The sequence below is a fragment of the Apium graveolens genome, chromosome 11, assembly GCF_009905375.1.
Source record: "Apium graveolens cultivar Ventura chromosome 11, ASM990537v1, whole genome shotgun sequence".
Taxonomy (NCBI): domain Eukaryota; kingdom Viridiplantae; phylum Streptophyta; class Magnoliopsida; order Apiales; family Apiaceae; genus Apium; species Apium graveolens.
This window is the reverse complement of record NC_133657.1, coordinates 159,999,307-160,026,137: the sequence shown is the minus strand read 5'-3', so window position 1 is coordinate 160,026,137 and position 26,831 is coordinate 159,999,307. Positions and strand designations below refer to the sequence as shown.

Here is a 26,831-nt window from a genome sequence, read left to right as displayed (position 1 = left end):
CAGTTTGAAATATTGCAGCTCTGAGATCATTAATCTTTGCTTTTCTCAACTCCCGATCTAGTCTTATGACATAAGCTTTGTTAGACTCTAGATTGAATTCAAGCCCCTTAATACCAAGATATGTTCTGATCTGTGCAGTATTAGGCTTCATATCAACAATATCACCATTGTGATTTCTGTACTTTGGAACATATCTGCTGTCAGACTTAACAGAATAAAGTCTTTTCTGTCTCTGAATCTGTTCTTTTAAATAGTTTGCAGCAGTCTCTGTTATTCTGTCATCCACTTGAAGTAAGAATAATACATGCTCCAATTCTTCAAAATACTTCAATGGAATGGCATTTTGTCTTATATGATAAACCCTACCATCTGTCATGAAATACAACATGATGTATTCTTTCAAGTAGGTATGGTAAACCATCTGTACAGATTCTAGTTGATTCAATCTCTCAGGAGTTGCTCCAATACCTGGTTCACTCAAGGAAGTTGGATCATCGGTAGTGTTGTGTACTCTTCTTTCATCAGCACTTCCCAATCCAGTTTTATCTCTAGCTTCCTTTCCAGTAACTACTCTTGCTTCAAAACCACTTGGAGTAGTCTTCAAAGATTGAGTCTGTTTTGCTTTAGTGAATCCTGGTAGGAGTGTTTTAGATTTATTTTCTGATATCAAGTTAACTTGAGCACTGTCAGAGGTTACTTGCTTCTTCTGAATATCAGAACTTACAATTTCTTGACTCTGAACAACTTGAGCCATGTCAGAGGTTGTTTTAAGAACTTTTCTTGAAGTCAGAGCAAGATTATCTTTTCCATCAGTAATTTCTTCTTCCTCAGGAGGTACATAAGGCTTGATAGGTTCACCAACCTTTTCTTTACCCTTGGATCTTGGATCTATCTGTGGTTGTGATCTAGCCAAAGTTTCTTCAGTATGTATCCTTTCTTTGATCACAATGCCTTTAGGTTTTGGAAGTAACTTTTTACCAGAAGCTTCAGATTTAGATGTGACTTTCTCTGATTTAAGTCTGGCTTCTTCTTCCTTTAAGCTTTCCAAGTCCATCCATGGATTTTCTTGAAGAAATAACTGTCTTGACATTTCCTCATCAAGATCTAGAAGTTCATCAGAACTTATCCTTTTACCAGCAGCAGAACTTATTCTTTTCCTAGTATCAGAACTTGTTCTGTGACTAGCTTGTCTTGATGTAAACCTTCTACCTTGACTATGACCACTACCCATTCCAGAGTTTCCTTGGTCATCTTTCCCATCATCCTTTCCTTGCAGTGACTTGTTGGTTTTGCATTTGGACTTAATTACCTTCTCCCCCTTTTTGGCATCAGCAGGTAATAAAAGAGAGATAAGTAGTTTCACTGAGGTCTGGATTTCAGTAAGTTGCGATTGCTGAGAAGCTTGATTTGTCAGAATTTGATCAATCTGAGCTTGTTGCTTCTCTTGAGTTTTCTCAATATAAGCAACCCTGTCAAAGGTAGGTTGGAAGAACTTTTTCTTATCAAGTTTCCAAACTTGTTCCTGTTTAATAAAGTTCTCCTGAATCTTGTGTAGCTCTGCATGAGTGTTGGAATGAAGACCTTGTAGATGTTTAGTACTCAATGCAGTGACTCTAAGCTGGGTTTTAAAATCATCAGAATGTAACATGTCATCAGCTTTAGTCAAGTGCTCAGCAAGATGTAAAGCATTAGGAACACATGAAACTGAGTTCCATTCCTTAGTCCACTCCTGACCTGCAGGAGTTTCACTCCAAGGTACTGGTGCATCCCTAATAACAAACTCCTTTAGCAGTTCAGACTTAGGAAGAGTCAGTGGAGGAGTATGTCCTGAAGGACCTGCTGCATCAGCATCTACAGTTGTAGCAGCTTCACCAGTATCTCCAACATTTGCAGCATCAGAACTTAAAGAATCAGTATCTTGTGATAAGACAACTGTGTGAGTAGCAATGGAGGCTTCAACATCCTCTAATTGCTGATCTGATACTAAATTCTGATCAACAGCCATATCCTGATGCTCACCTAAAATCTGATCATCAGCATTTTGATGCAGAGAAGGTGTTAGTGATAACTCAGAAGTTTGAATAGCATCAGTAACAGGTGTTGTGGAAGGATTATTTGTTGTTGGAGCTTCTAAGAAAAGTATGTCAGGCACAACCAGGTTCTGAATATCAATGTCAGCACTTGTGCCTGAATCAACAAGAGACGTAGAAGGTGAATTAGCCTTGTCAGATACAGGTTCCGTAGATGGAGTTGATGGAGAAGAAGTGATTGGAGCAAATTCCTTGTCTTGTGAGATCAGAGATTCCTGATCCCCTTCCTTAGCTGCTTCCTCCTCATCATCTGAAACTGGCCTCTGTGCCCTCTGTTTCTTGTACTTCCTTGTTGATTTGGATTCCTTGGGAGTTTCAGGAACCGTCATACGTCTAAGCCTCTTGAGAAGCCTAGAACCCCCAATTGCAGAATCCTTCTGAGAAGTTGCCTTCTCAGCTTCATCTACCACAGGTTCTGAAGAGGGAATCTGATCCTCAGAATCTGATTCATCTCTCAAAGTAATCCTCCTCTTCTTTTGAGATGTTTGAGGAACAGTTTTTGTTCTCTTTGGCTTAGAGGATGTAGGCTTCACAGTAGGTGCTGAAGAAGAAGGTTGAGCAGTCGTTGGACACCTGTCAGACATGCAGTAAAAACGGATAGTTACTGGGCTCGAGAAAACAGGAATGATTACTTACCCAGTTGCCTTGTTTCAAGGAAAAAACCATTTTAGTTATCAAGAGACACAGTTTTAATTCAAAATTAAAACCGTTAGCACTGATTGAATTATTTTTCACTGCAACATTAATATTCTGAAAAAAAATCAATGTTAAAAATGACCGAGATAATTTCGATGAATAAGTGCTGACAAAGAATCAGAACTTAAATAAAGACAAAATTTAAATGGTCATCAGAATATCAAGCAGGATTTAACAACACAGATAAAATAACTCAGAGAAAAAAATCTTGAAGTAAAAACAATTTTCATTAATATATCAAGTCAATACATATATGAAATAGAAATTACATCAGTACAAGATTTTTCCCTAAGCTTCTAATCTAACGTCAACAGCTTTAGTCCTAGCTAAGAAGCGTGACAAAGCTGAGGATGAAGAAGAACAGGAAGAAGACGAGATTAAGTCATCTTCCTCTTCCTATCTTCGACAAACAAGATGGCGAGTCGTATGATTCGCTCTTGCTGACGGATACGACAAAGGTGAAGGTCTCTTCGAACGGCCACCAGATCACGTTTGATAACCTCTGGAAATTGAATCCAGAGATTGTGAGGGATATTGGTGATAGGGTAGGGAGTTGGAATTCCATTCAAAAAGACATGCACAGTCTCATCACCGTAATTGTAGAACCAGCCAAATTCAGCCATTTGTGATAGTAAATGAAAAACAAGACTGAATTTGTGATACAAGTGGGATGAGAAGAATAATGTGAAGTGGCTGTTTATATAGGCAAGAGAATGCCAAGAGACGCAAAGATATTTAATGCTGACAGGTAGAAGTAATTCTACCTCGTCTCCCTAGACTTTGAAAAAGAATAACAGTCATTTGAAAAGGAATGTGCACATGTAACAAGAGTGAACTGTTCAAGGACGAGTGCCATTATGTTTTAACCATAGACTATTAATCTTCCACTTCAACATTTCGAAATTAATCTGAGACTGTTACCAAATTTTACTCATAGATAAGTCAAGTAAAGGGTTAGACTGAAAAATCAGAACTTAGACCTATACCAGAACTTAACAGTCATCAGAACATAATGTCTTAACTCGAACAAGGAATATCTATCTTAGTAAATACTCATACAAGTTCTTAGTTATGAACGTCAGAACTTAATCATCAGAACGTGTAACTAGAACTTGTCCTCAGAATTTGTGCAAAAGTGACACAATGACTGTTTATCTAAAATAACATAGACCACCACAGAAATTTCATCATTCATATGGAGTGATGTGTGTGTGCATTAAGCTAAATAACAGACAAAGAGTAAAGTCTGATCTACTTCAGTACATCTTAGAAATAAGTCATAATTAAAATTTTGCTAAAGAGCTGTCATTATCCTGAAACCTACTGATAAATGAGTTCATGCATGAGTCCACCTCAACTGTTTTTGTGCTAATTTTATGCATCTTTTGAAATTCTATTTTACAGTGGCTTCTCAGTGTAAGTGAGTCACGACTGTTTATCAGAATTTATGCTATTATCAGAGTATTTCTCCAGTAATCATAGAGTGTGAACAGTCACCAAGAAAATATTTTGCTTTTCTAATGCATATTTACTTAATACCAGCAATGCACTTGGGTCGTCCCATTCACATTTTTACTCTAGATCTCAAAGGAGTACCTGATATTATTCTTTGATTCTTTTTCTTTTTCTATTGATAAGTGAGGTTTATCAGCACTTAGTACATTCAGCAGCTTTACTAGAATCAGAACTTAAACAGATGAGTAGCATTATTCTAATTTGGGACTTAGTAATAAGATGAATAAAGTAAACTAAACTAAGCTCAAGTATCAGAATTTGCTTGTGTCATAAGATTTCCACAGAAATAATTACTTCTTTCATGGGATCATTTGTTTATTGAAGACTAGTAGATCAGTATCTAGCACAGTTATCCTCATAGGATTGAATAGTTACTGAAACAGACATATCACTTATCAAAGTTTAGAAACATATATCAGACAACAGTCAGTACTTAAAGACATTTATCAATTAATGCACAGAATATACAAAGAGATTAATTTTGTAAATACTGATCATAAAGTCTGATAACATAGAACAAGTTTAAGCAGATTTAGAGAAAGAACCTGAAATCATTCCAAGTTCATTTACCAATTTTGAAAAGGTAGCTTCACACAGTGGTTTTGTGAAGATATCTGCTACTTGCTGATCTGTGGGAACAAAATGCAATTCCACTGTACCTTCATCCACATGTTCCCTGATGAAATGGTACCTGATGCTAATGTGCTTTGTCATAGAGTGTTGAACTGGATTACCTGTCATAGCAATAGCACTTTGATTATCACAGTAAATAGGGATTTTGAAATATGTTAACCCATAATCCAGTAACTGATTCTTCATCCAGAGAATCTGTGCACAGCAGCTTCCTGCAGCAATATACTCTGCTTCTGCAGTTGATGTGGAAATTGACTTTTGTTTCTTGTTATACCAAGAAACCAACCTGCCTCCAAGAAATTGGCAGCTACCACTTGTGCTTTTCCTGTCTATTTTGCAACCTGCAAAATCTGCATCTGAGTAACCTATTAATTTAAAATCTGATTCTCTAGGATACCATAATCCTAGATCAACTGTTCCTTTAAGATACTTAAAGATTCTTTTTACAGCTGTTAAGTGAGGTTCTCTTGGATCTGCTTGAAATCTTGCACAAAGACAGGTAGCAAACATGATATCTGGTCTACTAGCAGTTAGATAGAGAAGTGAGCCAATCATACCTCTGTAATCAGTAATATCTACTGAATTACCAGTATCCTTATCCAGTTTTGTTGCAGTGGCCATGGGAGTGGATGCACTTTAACAGTCTTGCATTCCAAATTTCTTCAGCAAGTTTCTGGTGTATTTAGATTGACAAATAAAAGTTCCTTCTTCACTCTGCTTGACTTGAAGGCCCAGAAAATAACTAAGTTCTCCCATCATACTCATCTGATATCTTGACTGCGTTAGTTTGGCAAACTTTTTGCACAGTTTGTCATTTGGAGACCCAAAAATGATATCATCAACATAAATCTGGATCAAAAGTAAGTCCTTGCCATGGTTGAGATAGAACAGTGTTTTGTCAATAGTTCCTCTGTTGAATCCACTTTCCAGAAGAAACTGAGCTAAAGTCTCATACCATGCTCTAGGAGCTTGCTTAAGTCCATAAAGTGCTTTATCAAGCCTGTAGACATAATCTGGATGTTTGGAATCTACAAAGCCTGGAGGTTGTTCAACATATACTTCCTCTTCCAATTCTCCATTGAGAAAAGCACTTTTCACATCCATTTGAAAGACAGTAAACTTTTTGTGAGCAGCATAAGCCATGAATATCCTTATGGCTTCTAACCTAGCAACTGGAGCAAATGTTTCATCATAGTCAATTCCCTCCTGTTGAGAATATCCTTTTGCAACCAGCCTTGCTTTGTTCCTTACAATTATGTCATCACTGTCAGTTTTGTTTCTGAATACCCACTTTGTACCAACAACCGATCTACTCTTAGGTCTTGGCACTAAGGTCCAGACTTTGTTTCTTTCAAATTCATTCAACTCTTCCTGCATTGCTTGCACCCAATCAACATCTTGAAGAGCTTCTTCCACTTTCTTTGGCTCAGACTGAGAGAGAAAAGAATTGTAAAGACATTCATTCGAAGTACCTGTTCTAGTTCTGACACCTGCCTCAGGATTTCCAATTATCAAATCAGGTGTATGTGATTTTGTCCACTTCCTTGCAGATGGAAGATTTTCTCTAGAACTGGATGCTCCCCCATGATTCATGCTGTCTTCGGTTTCATTTTCTGATACTCCCCCTGAAACTATGCTCTCTGAGTTGGATCCTTCAGTATTTAGATTTTCAGTACTGTCAGTACTTGGCTTATCAGAACTTGACGAATCAGAATTTGAAGAGCCAGATGTATGTTCTGATGCTTCTTGAGATGTGATAATATCTTGAGTATGCTCCCCCTGCATTGGTGCATCTTCCTTTGACGTAGTCACCACAGTTTCAATAACATCAGAGTTTAATCCATCAGAATTTACAGTATCAGGACTTAGACTGTCAGGACTTGAGGTATCAGAATATGAATCTTCATTTTCAAATCTCAGCTGATCATGATCAATGCAATCTTCAAGTCCAGTGATCTTCTTGTCATCAAAAGAGACATTGATAGATTCCATGACCACTTTTGTTCTCAAATTATAGACTCTGAAGGCTTTTGTAGAAAGTGGATATCCCACAAAGATTCCCTCATCAGCTTTTAAATCAAACTTGGATAGCTGTTCAGGATGAGTCTTGAGAACAAAACACTTACATCCAAATACATGAAAGTATTTGAGATTTGGCTTCTTGTTCTTCACCATCTCATATGGTGTTTTTCCATGCTTGTTAATGAGTGTTGCATTTTGAGTAAAACAAGCAGTCTGCACAGCTTCAGCCCAGAAATTGGTTGGAAGCTTTGCTTCTTCAAGCATTGTTCGTGCAGCTTCAATGAGAGTTCTATTCTTCCTTTCAACAACTCCATTTTGCTGTGGAGTTCCAGGAGCAGAAAATTCCTGCTTTATTCCATGATTTTTGCAGAACTCTTCCATTATCAGATTCTTGAATTCAGTGCCATTATCACTCCTCAAAATTTTCACAGAATCTTTGATCAATTTATCCAGATGTTTGACATGATCAATCAGGATAGATGCAGTTTCACTTTTTGTGTGCAAGAAATACACCCATGTGTATCTGGTGAACTCATCTACTATGACCAACGCATATTTCTTCTTTGCAATAGACATGACATTCACTGGACCAAATAGATCAACATGAAGCAGATAATAAGGCTCAAGAATTGATGATTCAGTCTTGCTCTTGAACGAAGATTTTCTTTGTTTAGCCTTCTGACATGAGTCACAAAGACCATCAGGAACAAACACTGATTTTGGCAGTCCTCTCACAAGATCTTTCTTGATCAGTTCATTTATCTTGTTGAAGTTTAAATGAGAGAGTTTCTTGTGCCAATTCCAGCTTTCTTCAGTTGAGGCTCTACTCACTAAACAGATTGCAGAACCATCAGAACTTGTTGAAAGCTTAGCTTCATAAATGTTACCACGCCTGAATCCCTTCAGAACAATTTTTTCTTTAGATTTACTAACTATTTCACAATGTTCTGCAAAGAAATCAACATGATAACCTCTGTCACAGATTTGACTTATACTCAGTAAGTTGTGTTTAAGTACTGAGACCAGAGCTACATCTTTAATGATGACATTCCCAAGATTGATATTGCCATATCCCAAAGTTTTTCCAATGTTGCCATCTCCATAAGAAACACTTGGGCCAGCTTTCTCCACAAAGTCTGATAGCAGGGCCTTATTTCCAGTCATATGTCCTGAACATCCACTGTCCAGAACTAAAATATTTTTCCTGTTGCCCTGCAATCAAAAAGACCACTAATTATTAGTTTTAAGGACCCAGACTTGCTTGGATCCTTTGGCCTTTTTAGGTTCGTTAACATTTGCAGCGGATTTAGCATCAGATTTTATGTTAACAGTTTTCTTATCAGAACTTATACTACCAGACTTTGAATCAGAACTTACACTAGAAGGAACAACAGAAACTTTCTTTAAAGAAGGTTTTATTTGATAATAATCATAGTACAAACTATGATATTCCTTACAAGTATAAATGGAATGTCATAAACTACCACAATGAAAACAAGGATTTTGTGGTTTGTATCTAACAGACTGACTCTTAACTCCTGACTTTGTAGATAAGGAGTTAATATTCTTATTCTTCCTGCAAAAAGAAGTCAGATGGTTAGAACTTCAACAGTTATGACATGCTTTCCTAGGAGCATCAGGAACAGATTTATAGTTATTGCTTTTATTCACACCTTCCTTTCCATTCCTGTTTTTCCTAGGTGATTTTACCTTGTTTGCATTCTTAACATCTTTCAGCTTATGCTTAAGCTGCTTCTTTGTCATTAAGCCTATGTTAACTTCAGCTGTCTTTTCATGTTTTAGTTTGTCAGAAGCTAATTCCTTTTTAACTTCTGATTTCTCATTTTCAGATTTTTCAGTTACAAACTTAACAGGTTTTAACTTCGGCTTTCGCTTATCAACAGGCTTAATTTCTACAGTTCCTTTTTCATTTTTATTTTCTCCATAGCCTAAGCCCTCTTTCCAGTTTCCACTGCTTAGCAAATTTTGAGTTGTTTTGCCAGAGTTAGTCCAAGTTCTGATAATCTCTCTCTCCTTTTCTAACTCAGTTTTTAGAGATTCATTCATTTTTAGCACTTCATCCCTAACATAAAAAGCATCATCTCTATCCTGCTGAGTTTGATGGAACATGACTAACTCTTTTTCTAAGAAATCATTTCTTTTCCTAAAAGCAAGATTTTCAGAAGTTAATCTTTCACATGTTAAAGTTTGATCTCTATAACTAACAAACATGGTTTTAAGATATCTTCTCAACTAATTAATATCATCAGTATGAAAAGCATAAGTAGTCTGAGGTACCTTTGTTTCAGCAGCTTCAGAACTGCTCTCAGAACTTGATTTATCAGCATTTGCCATCAATGCATAGTTCTCCTCACTTTCAGAGTCTGAGGTGTCTGTCCAGCTTTTCTGCTTTGTGACAAGAGCTTTGCCTTTGTCACTCTTGGTCTTCTTGCAATCAGGAGATATGTGGTCTTTCTCACCACAATTATAACATTTAACATTAGCGTAATCTCCTATGTCAGACTTTCCTCCTCTTCCTTCAGATCTTCTGAAATTCTTCTTTTCAGAACTTATGCCTTTTCTGGAAAACTTCTTTCCCTTCCTGAACTTCCTGTATGCAATCTTTGTGATTCCTTTCACCATAAGAGCACACAGCTTCATGATCTCCTCATCAGCATTAGTTTCAGGCAAACTTTCAGACTCTGAGTCATCATCACTCTCAGAACTTGATGACTCAGTATCAGACTTTATGATAAGAGCTTTACCCTTGTCTTTCTTTGAGGAAGGTGGTTTGGGGGATTCCTCTTCAGCCTTGAGAGCAACTGTCCTTGACTTTCCTCCTTTCCTCTTGCTTCTTTGTTCCATCTCAAGTTCATGAGTCTTGAGCATTCCATAGATTTCATCAAGAGTTGTTTCATCAAGATTGTAGTTGTCTCTTATTGTTGTTGCCTTCAAATCCCAACATTCAGGAAGAGCTAACAGGAATTTAAGGTTTGTATCTTCAAGATCATACTCCTTATTTACTAATGACAAGTCATTCAAGAGTTTGACAAATCTATCATATACATCAGTCAATGACTCATTAGTCCTAGAGTCAAAGTGTTCATACTCTTGAGTGAGTATTGTCTTCCTGTTCTTCTTAACTGTTTTAGTTCCTTGACACCTTGTCTCCAGTGCATCCCATATCTCCTTAGCAGTCTTGCAGTTGATTACCCTGTTTGACATTACATTATCAATGGCACTATGCAATAAGTGTCGTACCTTGGCATCCTTAGCAATAGATGCTATATCTTCAGCAGTGTAATCACTCTTTTCCTTTGGTACGGTCATTGCTGCTTCACCTGCAACTACAACAGCGAGCTTGGTAGGTTTGTGAGGCCCTTCCTTGATTCTATCAAGGTATTCTGGATCTGTTGCTTCCAGAAACATGGTCATCCTTACCTTCCATATGGGATATTCAGATGGTCTCAATATGGGAACTCTGATAGTCTCATAACGACTCTGAGTTGATGTCTTTGATGATTCCTCAGTTTTGGTAGGCTTAGTTGGAGTTTCTGTGTCAGACATGATTGTGTTTGGATCTTTAACTGTATGTGTGTTAACAGAAGGCTCTGATACCACTTGTTAGGTCACACTTTCACTGTAGAGGGGGTGAATACAGTGTTTATTACAATCAAATCAAACTTCAAGAACTTATGTAACAGAAAACAAACTTTATTTAAACGATAAACTCTGTTACAATCTGGAACTGTTATCTCTCAGTGATGAACAAAATATCACGAGAGCTGCTAGGGTTATAGTAAATAATATTCTCGATTATAATAACACTTATAGTGTAAACCCTATGTCTGTGTTTATATACTACACAGTTACAAGATAATCGCTAATCGATATGGAATATAATTCTGCTTCCTAAAATATATCAATCAGATATCTTCTATTCCAAGTATTCCATTCTTCACGGAATTCCTTCTTCATGCATATCTCTTCTTATGTTTATCTTGATCTTCTTAACTTTAATCAGCTACTGTCCTTATCTGATCGTCCTTCAGCACTTAAGTTCTGATATCTATCTCCTGATGCTTATCTCCTGATAATCATAAGTACTGATATCCCTTAAGTTCTGACTTCCAGTATAAGTACTAATTTGTTCTGTTCAAATAAAATCTGAAATCTAAACATAAAACATATTAGCCATGACATTATCAAATATATCTAACACAGAGCCACCACAAAATCATCTTCAACATATGGACATGAAGCTGGTTAGGTTGAGACTGAGTTTTCTATTTTGGACTATACTAGTACACGCTACATTAAGCTTGTCACCACAAACAAGTACAAACTCAACATGTGCACAATTGGGGCTAAGCGCTAACAAATAAGTTATAAATCACGTTAACAGCGAACATTCCCAAAAAAAAAAGCAATATCAATAAGAATTGAAACTTTGACGATTAAGAAAGGGATAAAATTACCATAGAGCCATCTAAAATCGTCTTCAACATATCCGGGAAATGACCGTGATCAGGTTGAGACTGAGTTTTTTTATTTTAAACTATCCTAGTACAAAGTATCTTAAGCTTGTCACCGCAGACAAGTAACAACTCAACATGTGCACAATTGGGGCTTAGCGCTAACAAACAAGTAGCAAATCACATTAACAGCGAACATTCCGGAGAAGTAAAATTAATCACATTTAGCAAACAACATCTCTGGCAGGTTTATAAATAATGTTAATTGCCAGATTAAGTCTCATTTTAAACATTAGCACAATGGTATGTGCTCATATCATTATAAATGGTTGATGAAGAATTATAATAATCATATGAAAAACTAAAAATAATCATATGAAAAACTAAGCGTCACCTAGAACATGCATTAGTGCAAATGAGAAGCAGAGTATGGATTTGCTACATAAAATATAGTGCGAAGATGTTTTCATTCCAAGGTAAAGCCCTACCGGTTTTAAATTTTATATTCCAAGACTGTATTCATTTCTGCACACACTTAATTAGGTTTTGTCAATTGGAGGAAAAAAGAATAATAAATTAAGAAACGGGAGAAAATCCCAAACCATCTCTCATTTAGCTTGCCATTCAGTTTTTAATTTTTCCAAATAAAGCATTTGTATTAGTTTGTATAGATTGCTCAGTATTTTGCAGGTCAAAGTCAAGCAGCTCAGAATCATACCTGTACAGTGTTTGCTGTCCAAGAGCACCAACTTGTTTGAGATGGCAGTCTGGCACGCTTTCACGATACCACCAGATCGGACCAATCAGTCTTCACTGTCAGGGATTTCTAGAACCGAACTCCAAGACATGCCTAGAAGATAATGTGGTGTCATGGATTGGTAGATGCACACTAAAACAGATTAATACACATCACATCTACAATGCAGAAACAATAAGCATCGGAATAGTTCACACGGTTACGTTAAGCACCTGGAAGAAATAGGTCACAAGAAATGACGACCATAGATGCGCGCATTCAGGGGGTAGATATAGTCGACGATAAAGAAAGGATAAATTTATTCATCATAGAGCCATCTTAAATCTTCACCAACATATCCGGGAAATGACCCTGGCGAGTTTTCTATTTTAAACTATCCAAGTACACACTATCTTAACTATGCGCAATTGGGGCTAAGCGTCAACAAACAAGTTCTAAACCACGTAAACAGAGAACATTCCTTTATGATATCTTAGGTCGGAGGCTCAGATACAATATGCTTGTGGTTTGAGAGATATCAGAAGCTATACCTCTATCTAATTAAGAGCTTCTATTTTTAATTCAATGAGATAAATCCATAGCAATCAACAAGATAACGAAATCCAGAATAGCTAAATTTGCGGCAATTAACATGATAATGTATACAAGAAAAAGTAATATAAATTAGCTGACTTCAACAATTGTAAGTTGCATTTGCATATTTCATAGACATGTGACACGGATACCTGTCTGTTTCGTTTCGCGCTTCAATGGATCAACTTAATGGAGGAGATGATTTTTCCTTGATGCCGGAACCGCCACAATTCATATATCCTTTTTCAACCTGCCAATGTAAGTTGACCAATGACAGAAAATAAAATTATGCTAAGTGCCACTGTACAAAACTTTTGTGATTAGGCCAACTTTGTGCCCTTACCAGATTCATGTCCACTTGTGTTTTTCACAATAAATTGAGTTCTTTAAACTTTTGTACACATAACAAATTGCTTCCTTGCTACAAGATCGAGTCAAATATACATTACAAATCACTTTTTTTCCAAATAAAACTACATAAAGGAGAGCCATTTTTTTACTAAATAAATAAAGGAGAGTTTTGCTTAATATATTATAGGCTGCACATGACAGGTACTAAATAAATAAAGGAGAGTTTTGCTTAACATATTATAGGCTGCATATGACAGGTACATGCAAAAGGAAAAAATAAGGGCACAGATTACACGACAGGTACTTTCCAGGAAAAACGTAAAGGCAGTTTAACATTTCCTCCTGAGATCTACAAAAGCCCATTCAGATTCAGATCTTCCGTAAAGCATTCTAGAAGTATTTTTCTCAGTATTTGCTTGATGGATGCTTATAACTTTGAGGCAATCGCCAAAGTTAATCAGAAAATAGTAATTAATTAATTTGTTTAATAAAAAAAAGAGGAAGCAATTACAATAATAATTTAACAGCATAAGAGCATAAACATATTCCTCCGGCTAAAATACTTAAGCTAGAAAAACTGATTGTGGATAAATGTTGTAGTGCGAGTGTGCAATTAATAGCGGGTCCATCACTTTTTCCGAGAAAAATACAGATCGAGGATGAATATGTCAAAGCCAGTGACGGGCATGGGCACTAGGGAGGGAACGGATTGAGCATAAAGGTTACCCACTCCAGTTGTACCAATACATCAACATAATACTGCATGTTGTAGGTGTAACAGTTGCATTGCATTGATGTGCGCATTCAGGGGATAAATATTGTCGATGATAAAGAAAGGATAAATTTATTCATCATAGAACCATCTAAAATCTTCACCAACATACCCGGGAAATGACCCTGGCGAGTTTGTTATATTCAGCTATCCTAGTACAAAATATCTTAAGCTTGTCACCGCAGAAAAATAACAACTCAACATGTGCACAATTGGGGCTAAGCGTCAACAAACAAGTTCTAAACCACGTAAACAGAGAACATTCCCAAAAAGAGTAAAATTTTAACACATTTAGCAAACAACATTTGTGACGGGCATATAATTAATCCTGACTCTGTTGCAGATCAAGTCTCATTATAAACTATGTGCTCATATCTACTGATTGATGGCGGATAAAAAAAAATTAAAATCATCATATAAAAAACTAGGCATCACCAAGAACATGCATTAGTTGAGGAAATGAGAAGCAGAGAACCGTAATTCAGCTTTGATTCGCAACATAAAATAAAGACCGGAGATGTTTTCAGTCCAAGGTAAAGCCCTACCGGTCAAAGACTGTTCATTTTTGCACACAATTAATTAGGTTTTGTCATTTAGAGGCAAAAAAGAATAATAAATCAAGAAACGGGAGAAAATCCCCAACCATCTCTCATTTAGCTTGCCATTCAGTTTTAAACTTTTCCAAATAAAGCATTTGTACTAGTTTGTACTATACTTGTAAGATGAAAAGCAGGTTCTCAAGAATCCAAATTTTTGCATAGTGAATAATGTTAGTGCCTCACCACATGTTAAGCCATTTCAACCCACTAAAGCATATTTCAAAAGGCAAGTTACTCACAACTTGGATAAATTATGGTTTGACAAACTAAGATAAAATTTGACGAAAACCAGAAAATTATGACCAAATTTATGAACAAGTGGAATATACAACCTTTGGTTCCTAGAGGATAAAGAGCCTCCATTCACTAATTACAGATCATTTAACCAACTAATTGAAATCTAATATCTATCATCAAGAAGCATGAAAAACACTATTCAACACGCATAAATACAGGTCCTATGGTTTGAAAAAGTCACCACTTAATCATGCTCATTCTACAGAGTAAAGTAAAATACGAAATACTATTTCGCGGGATTTCAGTACTTTTCATGCAATATGCAAATCTAATTTGGAATGCCACCAGCTTCTCCTTATTTGCAACGTCACAATTATATTAATCTTCGATAAATATATACGCTTGAGCAAATAAAAACATCCAGGGTAGGTTAGGTTCCATATTCTGATAGATATGCTATGATCTAAACTTCACAAACATAGATCATTTCCTCCTAAAACTATTATTCATGGATGTTTTATCACAACATTTTAACCCCGTTTCGGAGGCAGGCAACATTGACGGTTTCATGATTTGCTTTTACAGAAAGGCATCTAGCCAGTGACCAGCTTAGAATAATTTAAAGAATAACAGCTAAAAGTTAAAACCATAACAATCCCATAGGAGAGCAACTCAGCATTGTTATCCGTAACATCTAAGGCCTTTCATGAGTAGAATTAAAGATTAAAGGCCTTAATGTTAGCATGCCAACATGTTCTAGATTTCTCAAAAATTATCTCCCACATTGGTGAAAAATAAAAACATAATGTTCTTCAGATAGTAACAGTTCTAGTACATTGCTTGTCCCTTCGGGGACATCCGATAAAATTGGAACAATACAGAGAAGATTAGCATGGCCCCTGCGCAAGGATGACACGCACAAATCGAGAAATGGTCCAAATTTTTTTGCCAACTAAAAAATCTATGAAATGGAACATAATGTTTTGGTCGAAACTAGCCAACAAAATGTTTTTTGCAACTATCCAACAATAAAGAAACCACCATACTTCGAGATTTTCTTAGTGATCGAATCCATAAGGTATCGTAAGATACATATATACATATATATATATACATATTATTATATATAGACGAAACATTAAAAGTGGTACTCAACTTATTTTACCTTATTACCCTTACTTGGTTATAAAATTTAAATAAATTAGATTATTTTAAAATCATTTACATAAAATATTATATATCGTTGCTATAACTGTTTTTTTATCAGGCACCCCAATTTCTATACACTTCTCACCCGACATCCTAATCATCTCCGTTCTTTACGTGAACCCCTGCCACACTGCTTTCACTTTTTTTGGTTAAGTCTGACACTTAATTCTTAAATATGTAATTTATCTAAATTATGTGTTGTTTTTATTTAATTATCATTACTCAATCATTTTTTATTTAATTTTGGTACTCCCCGGAGTATTTTAATTTATTTTAAAAATTTACTCAAAACAAAAAATACTAGAATAAATTAAATATTAAAAAAATAAGTAATATGATAATATATATTAGAAAGGACCCTTGCCATGATAAAAGCAAGTACAAATCAATCTTAATTTAATACATATTACTACTAGTTTTAGTTATATAAGAAGTCTTGGGGATTACATATATAATAATACTAAAAACTATTTCAGTTTTAAGCAGAAACTATTCTCCGCACCTGTATGCACTAATCGCACAATATACCAGTTGAATCGACCAACTTGTGCGGCATTTTAATTCTCAAATGAAATACAATTAATCGACTAACTTGTGCTTTAACTGTATTGAGCCTAAAGGTTAACACTCTCTAGTTGTAGTAACACTTCAACATAATACTGCGTGTTATATCGTAGAAGCAACAGTTAGATTGCTTTCACGCGCGCATACAAGGGGTCGACACTTTCTTTCATTTGGTTTGAGGCACAGAGGGATATAGTTAACGATAAAAAAGGGATAAATTTATTCATCATAGAGCCATCTAAAATCTTCTTCAACATATCAGGGAAATGACCCTGGTCAGGTTGAGACTCAGTTTTTTATTTTTAAACTATCCTAGTGTCACCACAAGGTGCAGACAAGTAACAACACAACATGTGCACAATTGAGGCTAAGCGCCAATAATCAAGTTATAAATCACGTAAAAAGCGAACATACCCAAAAGTGTATAATTTTATCACATTCAGTGATTCAGCAAATGACATTTGTGGCGGGCTTATAAATATTGTTAACTGTGTTCCAGATCAAGTCTATTATAAACATTAGCACCATGGTATGTGCTCATATCTATTGATTGATGGTTGACGAAGAATTATAATCATCATATAAGAAACTAAGGGTCACCAAGAACACGCATTAGTGCAAATGAGAAGCAGAGAACCGTAAGCACCAAAAATTCGACATGTGTTCGCTACATAAAAATAAAGTCCGGAGATGTTTTTATTCCAAGGTAAAGCCTTACCAGTCAGTATTAAAATTTATATTCCAAAACTGTATAAATCCCCAACCATCTCTAATTTAGCTTGCCATTCAGTTTTGATTACAAACAAAGCATCTATATTCGATTGTATAAATTGCTCACTAGCCTGCAGGTCAAAGGCAACCAGCTCAGAATCATACCTGTACAGTGTTTGCTGTCCAAGAGCAACTTGTTTGAGATGGCAGTCTGGCACGCTTTCTGGATACCACCAGATCCGAACAATCTGTCTTCACTGTCGGGGACATCTAGAACTCAGCTCCAAGACATACCTAGAAAAGATAGTGTTTTTCCATAGATTAGTAGATGCACACTAGAACAGATTAATACACATTTACATTGCGGAAATAATAAGCATTGGCATAGTTCACACAGTTAAGCATACGGATAGGTTATATGATTCAAGTGCCCTACGACCTTAACAAAATTAAATTTCATTCTGGATTTATCCGAAGGAAGAAATAGGTAACAAAAAATGACAAACACATACGTTTTCCTGAAATATGAAAAGGGTCATTTTTAAAAATTTTAACGTTACGACAAACTGTATAGTAGCTTCCGTAATTTTGGACCTATTCTGGTCCGTCCAAATATAATGACACATTGACGAAGTCCCCTTGACTGGATATATACGGGTCAGATAGCCTTGTCTTGTAACCTTCTTTCCTCGCGCTCGATATGCATATATATAGTTCGATAAGCCTAAGCCAAATGATATTTTTTTCGAGAATTCTAGAGACCGAAATTTCGACACCAGTAGGATCCATAAATAAACACAACCCTGGCTAATAATCTCTGCACGAGATACTCACCGCATCGCTGATTGCGAAAAGCGTGCAAGGCAAAAGCAGTTTAAAAAAAGAATGTGCAACACATTATTTAGGGCTTCGGCCCTCAATATCCTTGCGCTTGGGGCAGTGATGCGGCTACTGAAGTTTACTAATTTAGATGCGTCAATTGATGGTTGAAAACTATTTCCAAACACCATCTTTGGCCATGTGCCATCGAGAATTTTTGGAAGGGCTCCCTTCTAATCCAGGGTGAATCCCTACAACTCTAGTTTTAAATATTTAATTGTTCATTAAAATCTGTTGGAACAAACGAAACAGATTGAAGTATTAACTATTAAATTGTTCATTAAGATCCCTTTTTGCAAATTGTCTAAATATCTAGAGAATAGATATCAGTCCAGAATGTATCATATCTGAATGGGACTAATGTCAAGATAAAAGTATAAACCCGGGATAAAGGGAGCTTGTAAATAAAAAGAAAATGCAAATAATTCAATGTTCGTGCAAGCTGAAGCAGCCGAAAAGTAAATTGGATTTTATGCTTAAGATCCCATTTTGCAAATTGTTTAAATATCTAGAGAATAGACATAAATCCAGAATGTATCAACTCTGAATGGGACTAATTGAAAGTTAATATAAAGTATAAACCCAGGATAAAGGGAGCTTGTAAATATAAACATAATACAAATAATTCAATGTGTGTACAAGCTGAAGCAGATTGAGGACTGGTTTTTATGCTAGTGTTGTCTATTTAGTTTATACTTATACAATGATGCAATCACAAAAGTTCTTGTGATTTTGTTTTAAAAGCAATAATACAAAAAGATTTAGCAGCATTCTAGTATAACCATGTTCATCTAGATAATCAATAAATTTGGAACAAAAGACTGTGGGATAAACTTCAATTTTGAGTGTGCAATTACTAGTTGGTGAATCAGTATTTTGGAGAGATACAAATCAATAATGATGTCAAAGGACAGCAGAACACTTTTTAGTTAAATAGGCAGACTATGTATATTGCAACAAGTTTATTTTTGTCCCTCATCGAGGTCTATGAGAATGTCTGATTTTAGGTGTTGTATAAAAGCAGAGCTGGCCTATGGTTATAGGCATACCTTTCTCGGCCTTTTGGCTAAGATCAAGTGTAGTATCTGTTCTTATCAGTTTAATATCTGATATGTGGGCCACTGGCCCACACGATATTAAATTAATTTTTTTAGGGGGGCGGCCCACCACAATAGCTTGCTATTGGGGTCTTCACGAGTCGCCCAAGTGTTGCACTACTGCTTAGGCCTGGCTCACCCCACCAAAACAAAGCTCAATGTTCTAAAGGATAAGGTTCACAGCCTTCGTAACAATTTAAACATTTATTTTCATAAACAACATTCTAAATAATCTGGGATACCTGCTTGCTTGGAATGAATATGGTCCCTGACTCTTCTACCTTTAATTTGCCATATCTGCAATCATCAACTACTTGAATAGTCCATCAAACGGAGCATACATGTCTACAATCATGTTTTGGCCTTGCAGTCATTTTTCACTTGGAATCAAGGACGCGGAGGTAGGAAACTTTGAACGATCCTGTTCCAGTATGGTCTAACATGTTTTTATATTTCATTGAATACGGTATTTGGCTGCCATCTGCTCTGTGATAAAAAATCTCCAGTGTTACATAGATTAACATGCATAGCAAATCTAAACATACAATTAAATCAAGTTTCTTCACTATCTAGGCTAGAACACAAAATCATATAACAAATTTTAAATCCATGAAGCATTCTATTAGTATTTTTCTCGGTATTTGCTTGATGGGTTCATAAAACTTCGAGGCAATCACCAAAGTTAATCACATTAATAGTCATTAATTTTATAAGATTAAAAAGAAAAACAATTACAATAAGAATTCAACAGCATAAACATATTCCCCCAGGTAAATTCCTTATGCTAGAACTGATTGTGGAAAAACTGTGCAATTAATAGTTGGTCCATGGGCACGAAGAAGGGAACGGATTGGGCATAAAGGTTAACCCTCTGCAGTTGTAGCAATACATCAACATAATACTGCATGTTATATAGTATTGCATTACATTGACGCGCGCATGCAAGGGGGTCGACTCTTTCTTTCATTTGGTTTGAGGCACGGAGAGATTTAGTTTTTCCAAAAATTACTAACTTATTGTAAGAAACAATGAACTGATATGGTTTTCCAAATTTTACTACTTTCCCAACTTTATAGGTCAAACAACCTAGTCTTGGGTTACCTAAAATACCCGTTGTTTAAAATACAAGTTCAAACTTATTTTCTCATCAATTCTCTAGTCTTGAAGCTCGTATTAATCCTCTCTAAAATCTTTCGTTACTGATATTAGCGTCAATAAAATGAAACATGGTAAACAAAATATAAAATAATGCATCTGACTGGAATCAATATAGGTCACTATTGCACATCATTAGACAGAGAGATAAACTGTTGAACAGTGATAAAATTATGCATCGGACTGGAATCAATATAGGTCACTATTGCACATCATTAGACAGAGATATAAACTGTTGAACAGTGATACTGTTACCTGCTTTTGCGGGTCGGCTAGTTAACTCCTTGGACGCGAGTTTTTTCTAGTGCTTCAAACAATGTATCCGTCATTTCTTTCTCAAGATTACTTGTCAAGATATGAACTCCAAAAAGTATAGGACTAAAAAAGAATAATACAGCAAGTGTAATCCACTGATGCTGCACACAGTGGTGAAGTTTTGGCCGACTTCTATCATCCAGAAGATGTCTTGCACTGTCATGCAAATCAGAAAAATGTTTGTTAAGCACCAGCACAATATAAGCTTTTATACAACATGTGATAACTTTAACTGATTTAATATGCAGAATCACCAAGGTGACTCGAAGTACAAATCAACTGCACGGAAACAATACAACTCTATTGACAAGAATGTAAATATTTTAGAAAACCACTATTTTTAATACGGAGGTGGTTGTAGATTTCAAAACAAAAAAGGAGTTTGCTGTAATAAACTTTGAGCTCACAGACGATCGATCAATGTAAAGTTTAAAATGGACAACAATAAAGATTCATATCATATAAATTATAAATCTGTTGTGTAAGATTAATACCGACAATTAGACCTTTTGACCTGTTGCAAGTACAAACAGGGTAACTCCCAATCTTAATGACTAAACACATATGCCCCGACCAAAAGGCAGAGCCTAAGTAGTTCCAAATAAAAATAATTAGACAATGTCTTTTATTAATATCTTGGATCGACTCCCAAGGTTGGACCTGGTTGAGGTTATTCTATCCGGCTTCGTCTTTCGAAATAGGACGCAGCAAGAGCCTCAAATTCTTGGCCCGGGGGGGTTAAACTATGCTGATCTGACATCAATGTGTCATGAAACAAAACAACCATTATTTTTAAAGTTTCCCAAACATGAAAAGGAGAACAAAACCTTCTTAGTAACCAAAAAAATAGAGGGTTTATATATTCCAAATTGTCATTTTTTGTATTATTTTTTATAAACACATAGATGATGACTATTTTTTTTATAAACACATAGATTATAAATCTCATTACTACAAAACACATAGATAAATATAAATTACCAAAAAAAATAGATCACATGAATATTCACACTGTCCCTTCCAGTCAAAAGATTCAAAGGGCAATGGCCCTTAGTATCACAATTTGGGGGGGAAAAACCAAAATCTCACAAGTAGCGAAATATGACCCTTTTTGTCACTCAGAAACGCACTTTTTATATGCTTTTTTACTAATTTTTAAATATGTTTTTTGGGCAAAAATTAATTTCTGAAAACGCCAGTCAATGATGCTTTAACCACTTGAACACCGTTTTTCAATGCGTGTATGGGAGCCAAATGCATAAGAAAAATGCGTGTTCTAAAATAACTCAGAGGCCCGTTTTCACGGCCCATTAAGAAAAACAAAGGTTTTATAAAAAGTCATAAAGGCATGGTTTTATTGCATTTCTATCAGACCATTTCCTCCCAAATTATGAGATCAATGGTCATTTTTCAGATTCAAAGCATTCTACCTCTTTAGATTCATTTAAGACTCTAATAACATAACAATAGAGCTCATCACATCATTGAACATAGAATACTTGCATTAATATATTATTATTCACGATGTAATTATGTAAATAAAAGTAGAAATATGAACTCTACACATCAATTTTATTAGGTAATACAATTCTCATTAATTACACTAATCTAAGTCAAAACAAGCTAAATTTAATTATGTGGATTTGTTTGATATAACGGGCTGCTATAATTATCGGGGTTTTTTAAATGTCTATAATATCCATACTATCTTCTTAAAACGAAACCAGGGATAATTCGTCAGTATGTATATTAATGTCGGAATAAAACAAAAAAATATATACACTATTCATTCGGGCTAAAAAAAAGATTTATACAACTAATCAATGAATAAAACAAAACAAAAATAAAAATATATTTAGACCAATTAAAAACAATAAAATATATACTTCTGTTCGGGCTAAAATAAAATTATATCATATATCATAAGCTCAAACAAATTAAATTAAATTATAAAGCTAAAAATAATGGGTTGGACTTGGTCGTAATAACGGGTCTTAGGCTAAAACAAAATAACGTGTACAATTGATCCGGTTTAAAATAAGACTTAAATTAAATTAAGGATAAATCGCACCATTTATCTAGGCTAAATTTACCTTTTAATTAAAACATAATTATAGTTTATCTACACACCTACAAATATCAAGCAAAACTTTATATTTCAGTATTATTGTTCTTTATAAAATACCTTTCATTTCAAAGATATTAGTAACATATGCATGTGTGTGTGTGTATACACATAATTATTATTAAATCAAATTATTAAAATTTTAAATGACAAATTTCATATATTATAATTCACGGTTCAATTTTTTTTTTTTTTTAAATATCTAATAATAAAAAATAAACTTTGCTTCGCACAAGTTCTAGTAAGCAAGAAGCACTAATAATGTAGTTAAGCAAGGACTTACATTTACATTTTTAAGTAAAACACTAGCATGTCACATAGTTGAGATCGATTGTATATGTCCTCACTCACATTGTCCCTCTTTAAAGATAAAAGATAAACACCAAACTCGAAATTTCTTAAAAAATATACACCATATAACACTAGCACAAACACACTAACATCTACTCCCTCCGTCCTCAATTCTTTACAGTGGGGGCTCAACTGAAGCTAATTTTGGTTGGTTAATCCGATCAGTTCATCGATGTAAAAACCCCTCCCCAAACCGTGCATTCCATTGCTGTCATTATATATATATATAGTTCTCGGGGGCTTGGCATGCACTTTAATTCTCTTATAAAATGTAGTTGCATAATTTTTTTTTTTAATTTTTTTCTTCTAAATAAAAATATAATGTTCAAATTTTTGTACAAAAAAAAAGTTTTAAAAATGAGTTACAAAACTATAATTTATAGTTGCCTTAAAATGCGTGTCAAGCATGTGAAAAATGAAAAAAATGTAAAGAAATGAGGGGGACGGAGGTAGTATCTCTTAAGCTAAATCATTACCAAAAAATAATTTCAATATCCAATCTTTTAAAATCAAATTTATGATTAGATATAATAGCAATAGTTGGTATATAAAATAGTTCAAGGTTTGAATCTTATTAACAACTTAAGTAATATTAAATTAAAATATTGTAATTAAAACACATGATCTATTTTATTGGGTCGGGTGGGTATATATTTTTTGGTTTATAAACCTATTTAAATTAAAGCCTAATTATTATTATAAATAGCTATTAGAATATAATGAAATATATATTTGGTTATACTTTTTTAAACGTACTTAATCTTTTAACAATCATAGTTAATAAAATAACAAAATAAAAATAAATAAAATAACAATTATTAAAAACAACTGTGCTATGTACGGGTTTGAGGCTAGTATATAATAATACTAAGAATTAGTTTAGTTCTAAGCAAAAACTATTCACCGCACCCGTATGCACTAATCGCACAATATACAAGTTTAGTCACTTGTGCCGTATTTTAATACTCAAATGAAATACAATTAATGGACCATATCCGTAAGTCAAATCTAGACACATGCCATAAGCCTTTTTGTACCATTTTATACCACGCCCTCTTAAACCTTGCAATTCCGCCTTCTATTTAATGCAGGACCGGCAATAAAGTGATCAAAGGTTTCTACTTGCACAAAATTGAGGTTTCCATCCTAGATTCTTATGTCGGAGGCTCAGATACAATATGCTTGTGACTTAAGTTTGAGAGATATCAGAAGCTATGCCTCTATCTAATTAAGAGCTGCTATTTTGAATTCAATGAGATAAATCCGTAGCAATCAACAAGATAACGAAATCAAGAATAGATAAATTTGCATCAAATAACATGATAAAGTATACAAGAAAAAGTAATATAAATTAGCCGACGTGAACAACTGTAAATTGCATTTGCATAGTTCATAGACATGTGAAACGGATACCTGTTTGTTTCGTTTCACGTGCATACACATGGATCAACTTCTTGGAGGAGATGATTTTTCCTCGATTCCGGAACAGACACAATATATGTATCCTTTTTAAACCTGCCCAAGTAAGTTGAAGAATGACATAATAAGATTATGCCAAGAATACAAAACTTTTGCGATTTAGCTAACTTTGTGGCCTAACCAGATTCATGTCCACTTGTGTTTTTTACCATATATTGTGTTCTTTAAACTTTTGCACACGTTAACAAATTGCTTCCTTGCTGCAGGATCGAGTCAAATATACATTACAAATCACTTTTTTTCCAAATAAAAGTACATAAAGGAGAGCTTTTTTTTAATAAATAAATAAAGGAGACTTCTGCTTAACATATTATAGGCTGCATATGACAGGTAAGTGCAGAAGGAAAAAATAAGGACAGATTACACGCTGAGCATGCAGGTAGTTTCCAGGAAAAGGTAAGGGCAGATTAACATTTCCTCGTGAGATATACAAAAGCCCATTCAGATTCATATCTTCTGTAAAGCATTCTAGTAGTATTTTTCTCAGTATTTGCTTGATGGATGCTTATAACTTTAAGGCAATCGCCAAAGTTAATCACAAAAATAGTCATTAATTAATTTATTTAATTGAAAAAAAGGAAGCAATTACAATAATAGTTTAACAGCATAAAAGCATAAACATATACCTCCGGCTAAAATACTTAAGCTAGAAAACTGATTGTGGATAAACGTTGTAGCGCGAGTGTGCAATTAATAGCGGGTCCATCACTTTTTCCGAGAAAAATACAGATTGAGGATGAATATGTCAAAACCAGTGACGGGCATGGGCACTAGGGAGGGAACGGACTGAGCATATAAAGGTTAACCCACTCCAGTTGTACCAATACATCAACATAATACAGCATGTTGTAGAAGTAACAGTTGCATTGCATTGATGTGCGCATTCAGGGGGTAGATATTGTCGACGATAAAGAAAGGATAAACCAGTGACGGGCATGGGGCACTAGGGAGGGAACGGACTGAGCATATAAAGATTAACCCACTCCCGTTGTACCAATACATCAACATAATACAGCATGTTGTAGAAGTAACAGTTGCATTGCATTGATGTGCTCATTCAGGGGGTAGATATTGTCGACGATAAAGATTGGATAAAATTTATTCATCATAAAGCCATCTAAAATCTTCATCAACATACCCGGGAAATGACCCTAGCGAGTTTGTTATATTCAACTATCCTAGTACACAATATGCACAACTAGGGCTAAGCGTCAACAAACAAGTTCTGAACCACGTAAACAGAGAACATTCCCAGAAAGAGTAAAGTTTTATCACATTTAGCAAACAACATTTGTGGCGGGCCTATGAATAATTCTGACTCTGTTGCAGATCAAGTCTCATTATAAACTATGTGCTCATATCTACTGATTGACGGCGGATAAAAAAAAATTAAAATCATCATATAAAAAACTAGGCATCACCAAGAACATGCATTAGTAGAGGAAATGAGAAGCAGAGAACCGTAATTCAGCTTTGATTCGCAACATAAAATAAAGACCGGAGATGTTTTCAGTCCAAGGTAAAGCCCTACCGGTCAAAGACTGTTTATTTGTGCACACAATTAATTAGGTTTTGTCATTTAGAGGCAAAAAAGAATAATAAATCAAGAAACGGGAGAAAATCCCCAACCATCTCTCATTTAGCTTGCCATTCAGTTTTAAACTTTTCCAAATAAAGCATTTGTACTAGTTTGAATAGATTGCTCACTATCCTGCAGGTCAAAGGCAAGCAGCTCAGAATCATACCTGTACAGTGTTTGCTGTCCGAGAGCGCCAGCTTGTTTGAGATGGCAGTATGGAAGGCTTTCGGGATACCACCAGATCCGACCAATCTGTCTTCACTATCCAGGACTTCTAAAACCCAACTCCAAGACATGCCTAGAAGATAGTGTGGGGTGTCATAGATTAGTAGATGCACACTAAAACAGATTAATACACATCTATAGTGCGGAAACAATAAGCATTGGAATAGTTCACATGGTTACGGTAAGCACCGGGATACGTCATATGATTCAAGTCCCGAAGGAAGAAATAGGTCACAAGAAATGACGATCATAGAAATATTTCCGGAGCCAGTTAACATGTGTTTTCCTTAAATATGAAAAAGGGTCATTTATACAAATTATAACATTACGCCAAATTGTACAGTAGTATCCGAAATTTTGGACCTATTCTGGTCCATCCAATATAATGACACATTGCGAACTCCCCTTGAGCGTGTACATCT

At 35.1% G+C, this 26,831-nt stretch overlaps 1 protein-coding gene, 1 long non-coding RNA gene, 2 other non-coding genes and 1 pseudogene across 18 annotated transcripts in view; 4 read left to right on the top strand and 1 right to left on the bottom strand.

Moving 5' to 3' along the window:
- LOC141698223 (uncharacterized) overlaps window positions 1-26,831 on the bottom strand; it is a 32,826-nt gene that overhangs the window by 2,169 nt on the left and 3,826 nt on the right. For 2 of the 15 annotated variants that reach the window (XR_012565004.1, XR_012565003.1), the window contains exons 3-9: window positions 26,351-26,482; window positions 24,755-24,805; window positions 24,540-24,641; window positions 17,370-17,498; window positions 13,105-13,182; window positions 12,914-13,011; window positions 12,150-12,281 (exon numbers count right to left, since the gene is read on the bottom strand). Coding sequence is in view for 5 of the 15 variants with exons in the window: in XM_074502884.1 (XP_074358985.1) it covers window positions 19,558-19,666; window positions 20,731-20,806; window positions 24,540-24,641; window positions 24,755-24,805; window positions 26,351-26,482 (470 nt within the window). In the remaining 10 variants the exon portion in view is untranslated. Of the gene's footprint in view, window positions 1-10,655; window positions 11,131-12,149; window positions 12,282-12,913; window positions 13,012-13,104; window positions 13,183-17,369; window positions 17,499-19,525; window positions 19,667-20,590; window positions 20,807-24,539; window positions 24,642-24,726; window positions 24,806-26,350; window positions 26,483-26,831 lie in introns of those variants that run through there. The other 13 variants (XM_074502884.1, XM_074502883.1, XR_012564999.1 and 10 more) reach the window with 12 other exon arrangements.
- LOC141698896 (U6 spliceosomal RNA) lies at window positions 15,563-15,665 on the top strand. Its single transcript, XR_012565393.1, has one exon. It is a non-coding gene; the product is annotated as a U6 spliceosomal RNA (small nuclear RNA).
- On the top strand, window positions 18,126-18,263 carry LOC141699591 (U4 spliceosomal RNA; annotated as a pseudogene).
- LOC141699338 (U2 spliceosomal RNA) lies at window positions 19,129-19,324 on the top strand. Its single transcript, XR_012565807.1, has one exon. It is a non-coding gene; the product is annotated as a U2 spliceosomal RNA (small nuclear RNA).
- On the top strand, window positions 19,444-26,461 carry LOC141698225 (uncharacterized). Its single transcript, XR_012565008.1, has 3 exons — window positions 19,444-19,581; window positions 24,936-25,001; window positions 26,323-26,461. It is a non-coding gene; the product is annotated as an uncharacterized LOC141698225 (long non-coding RNA).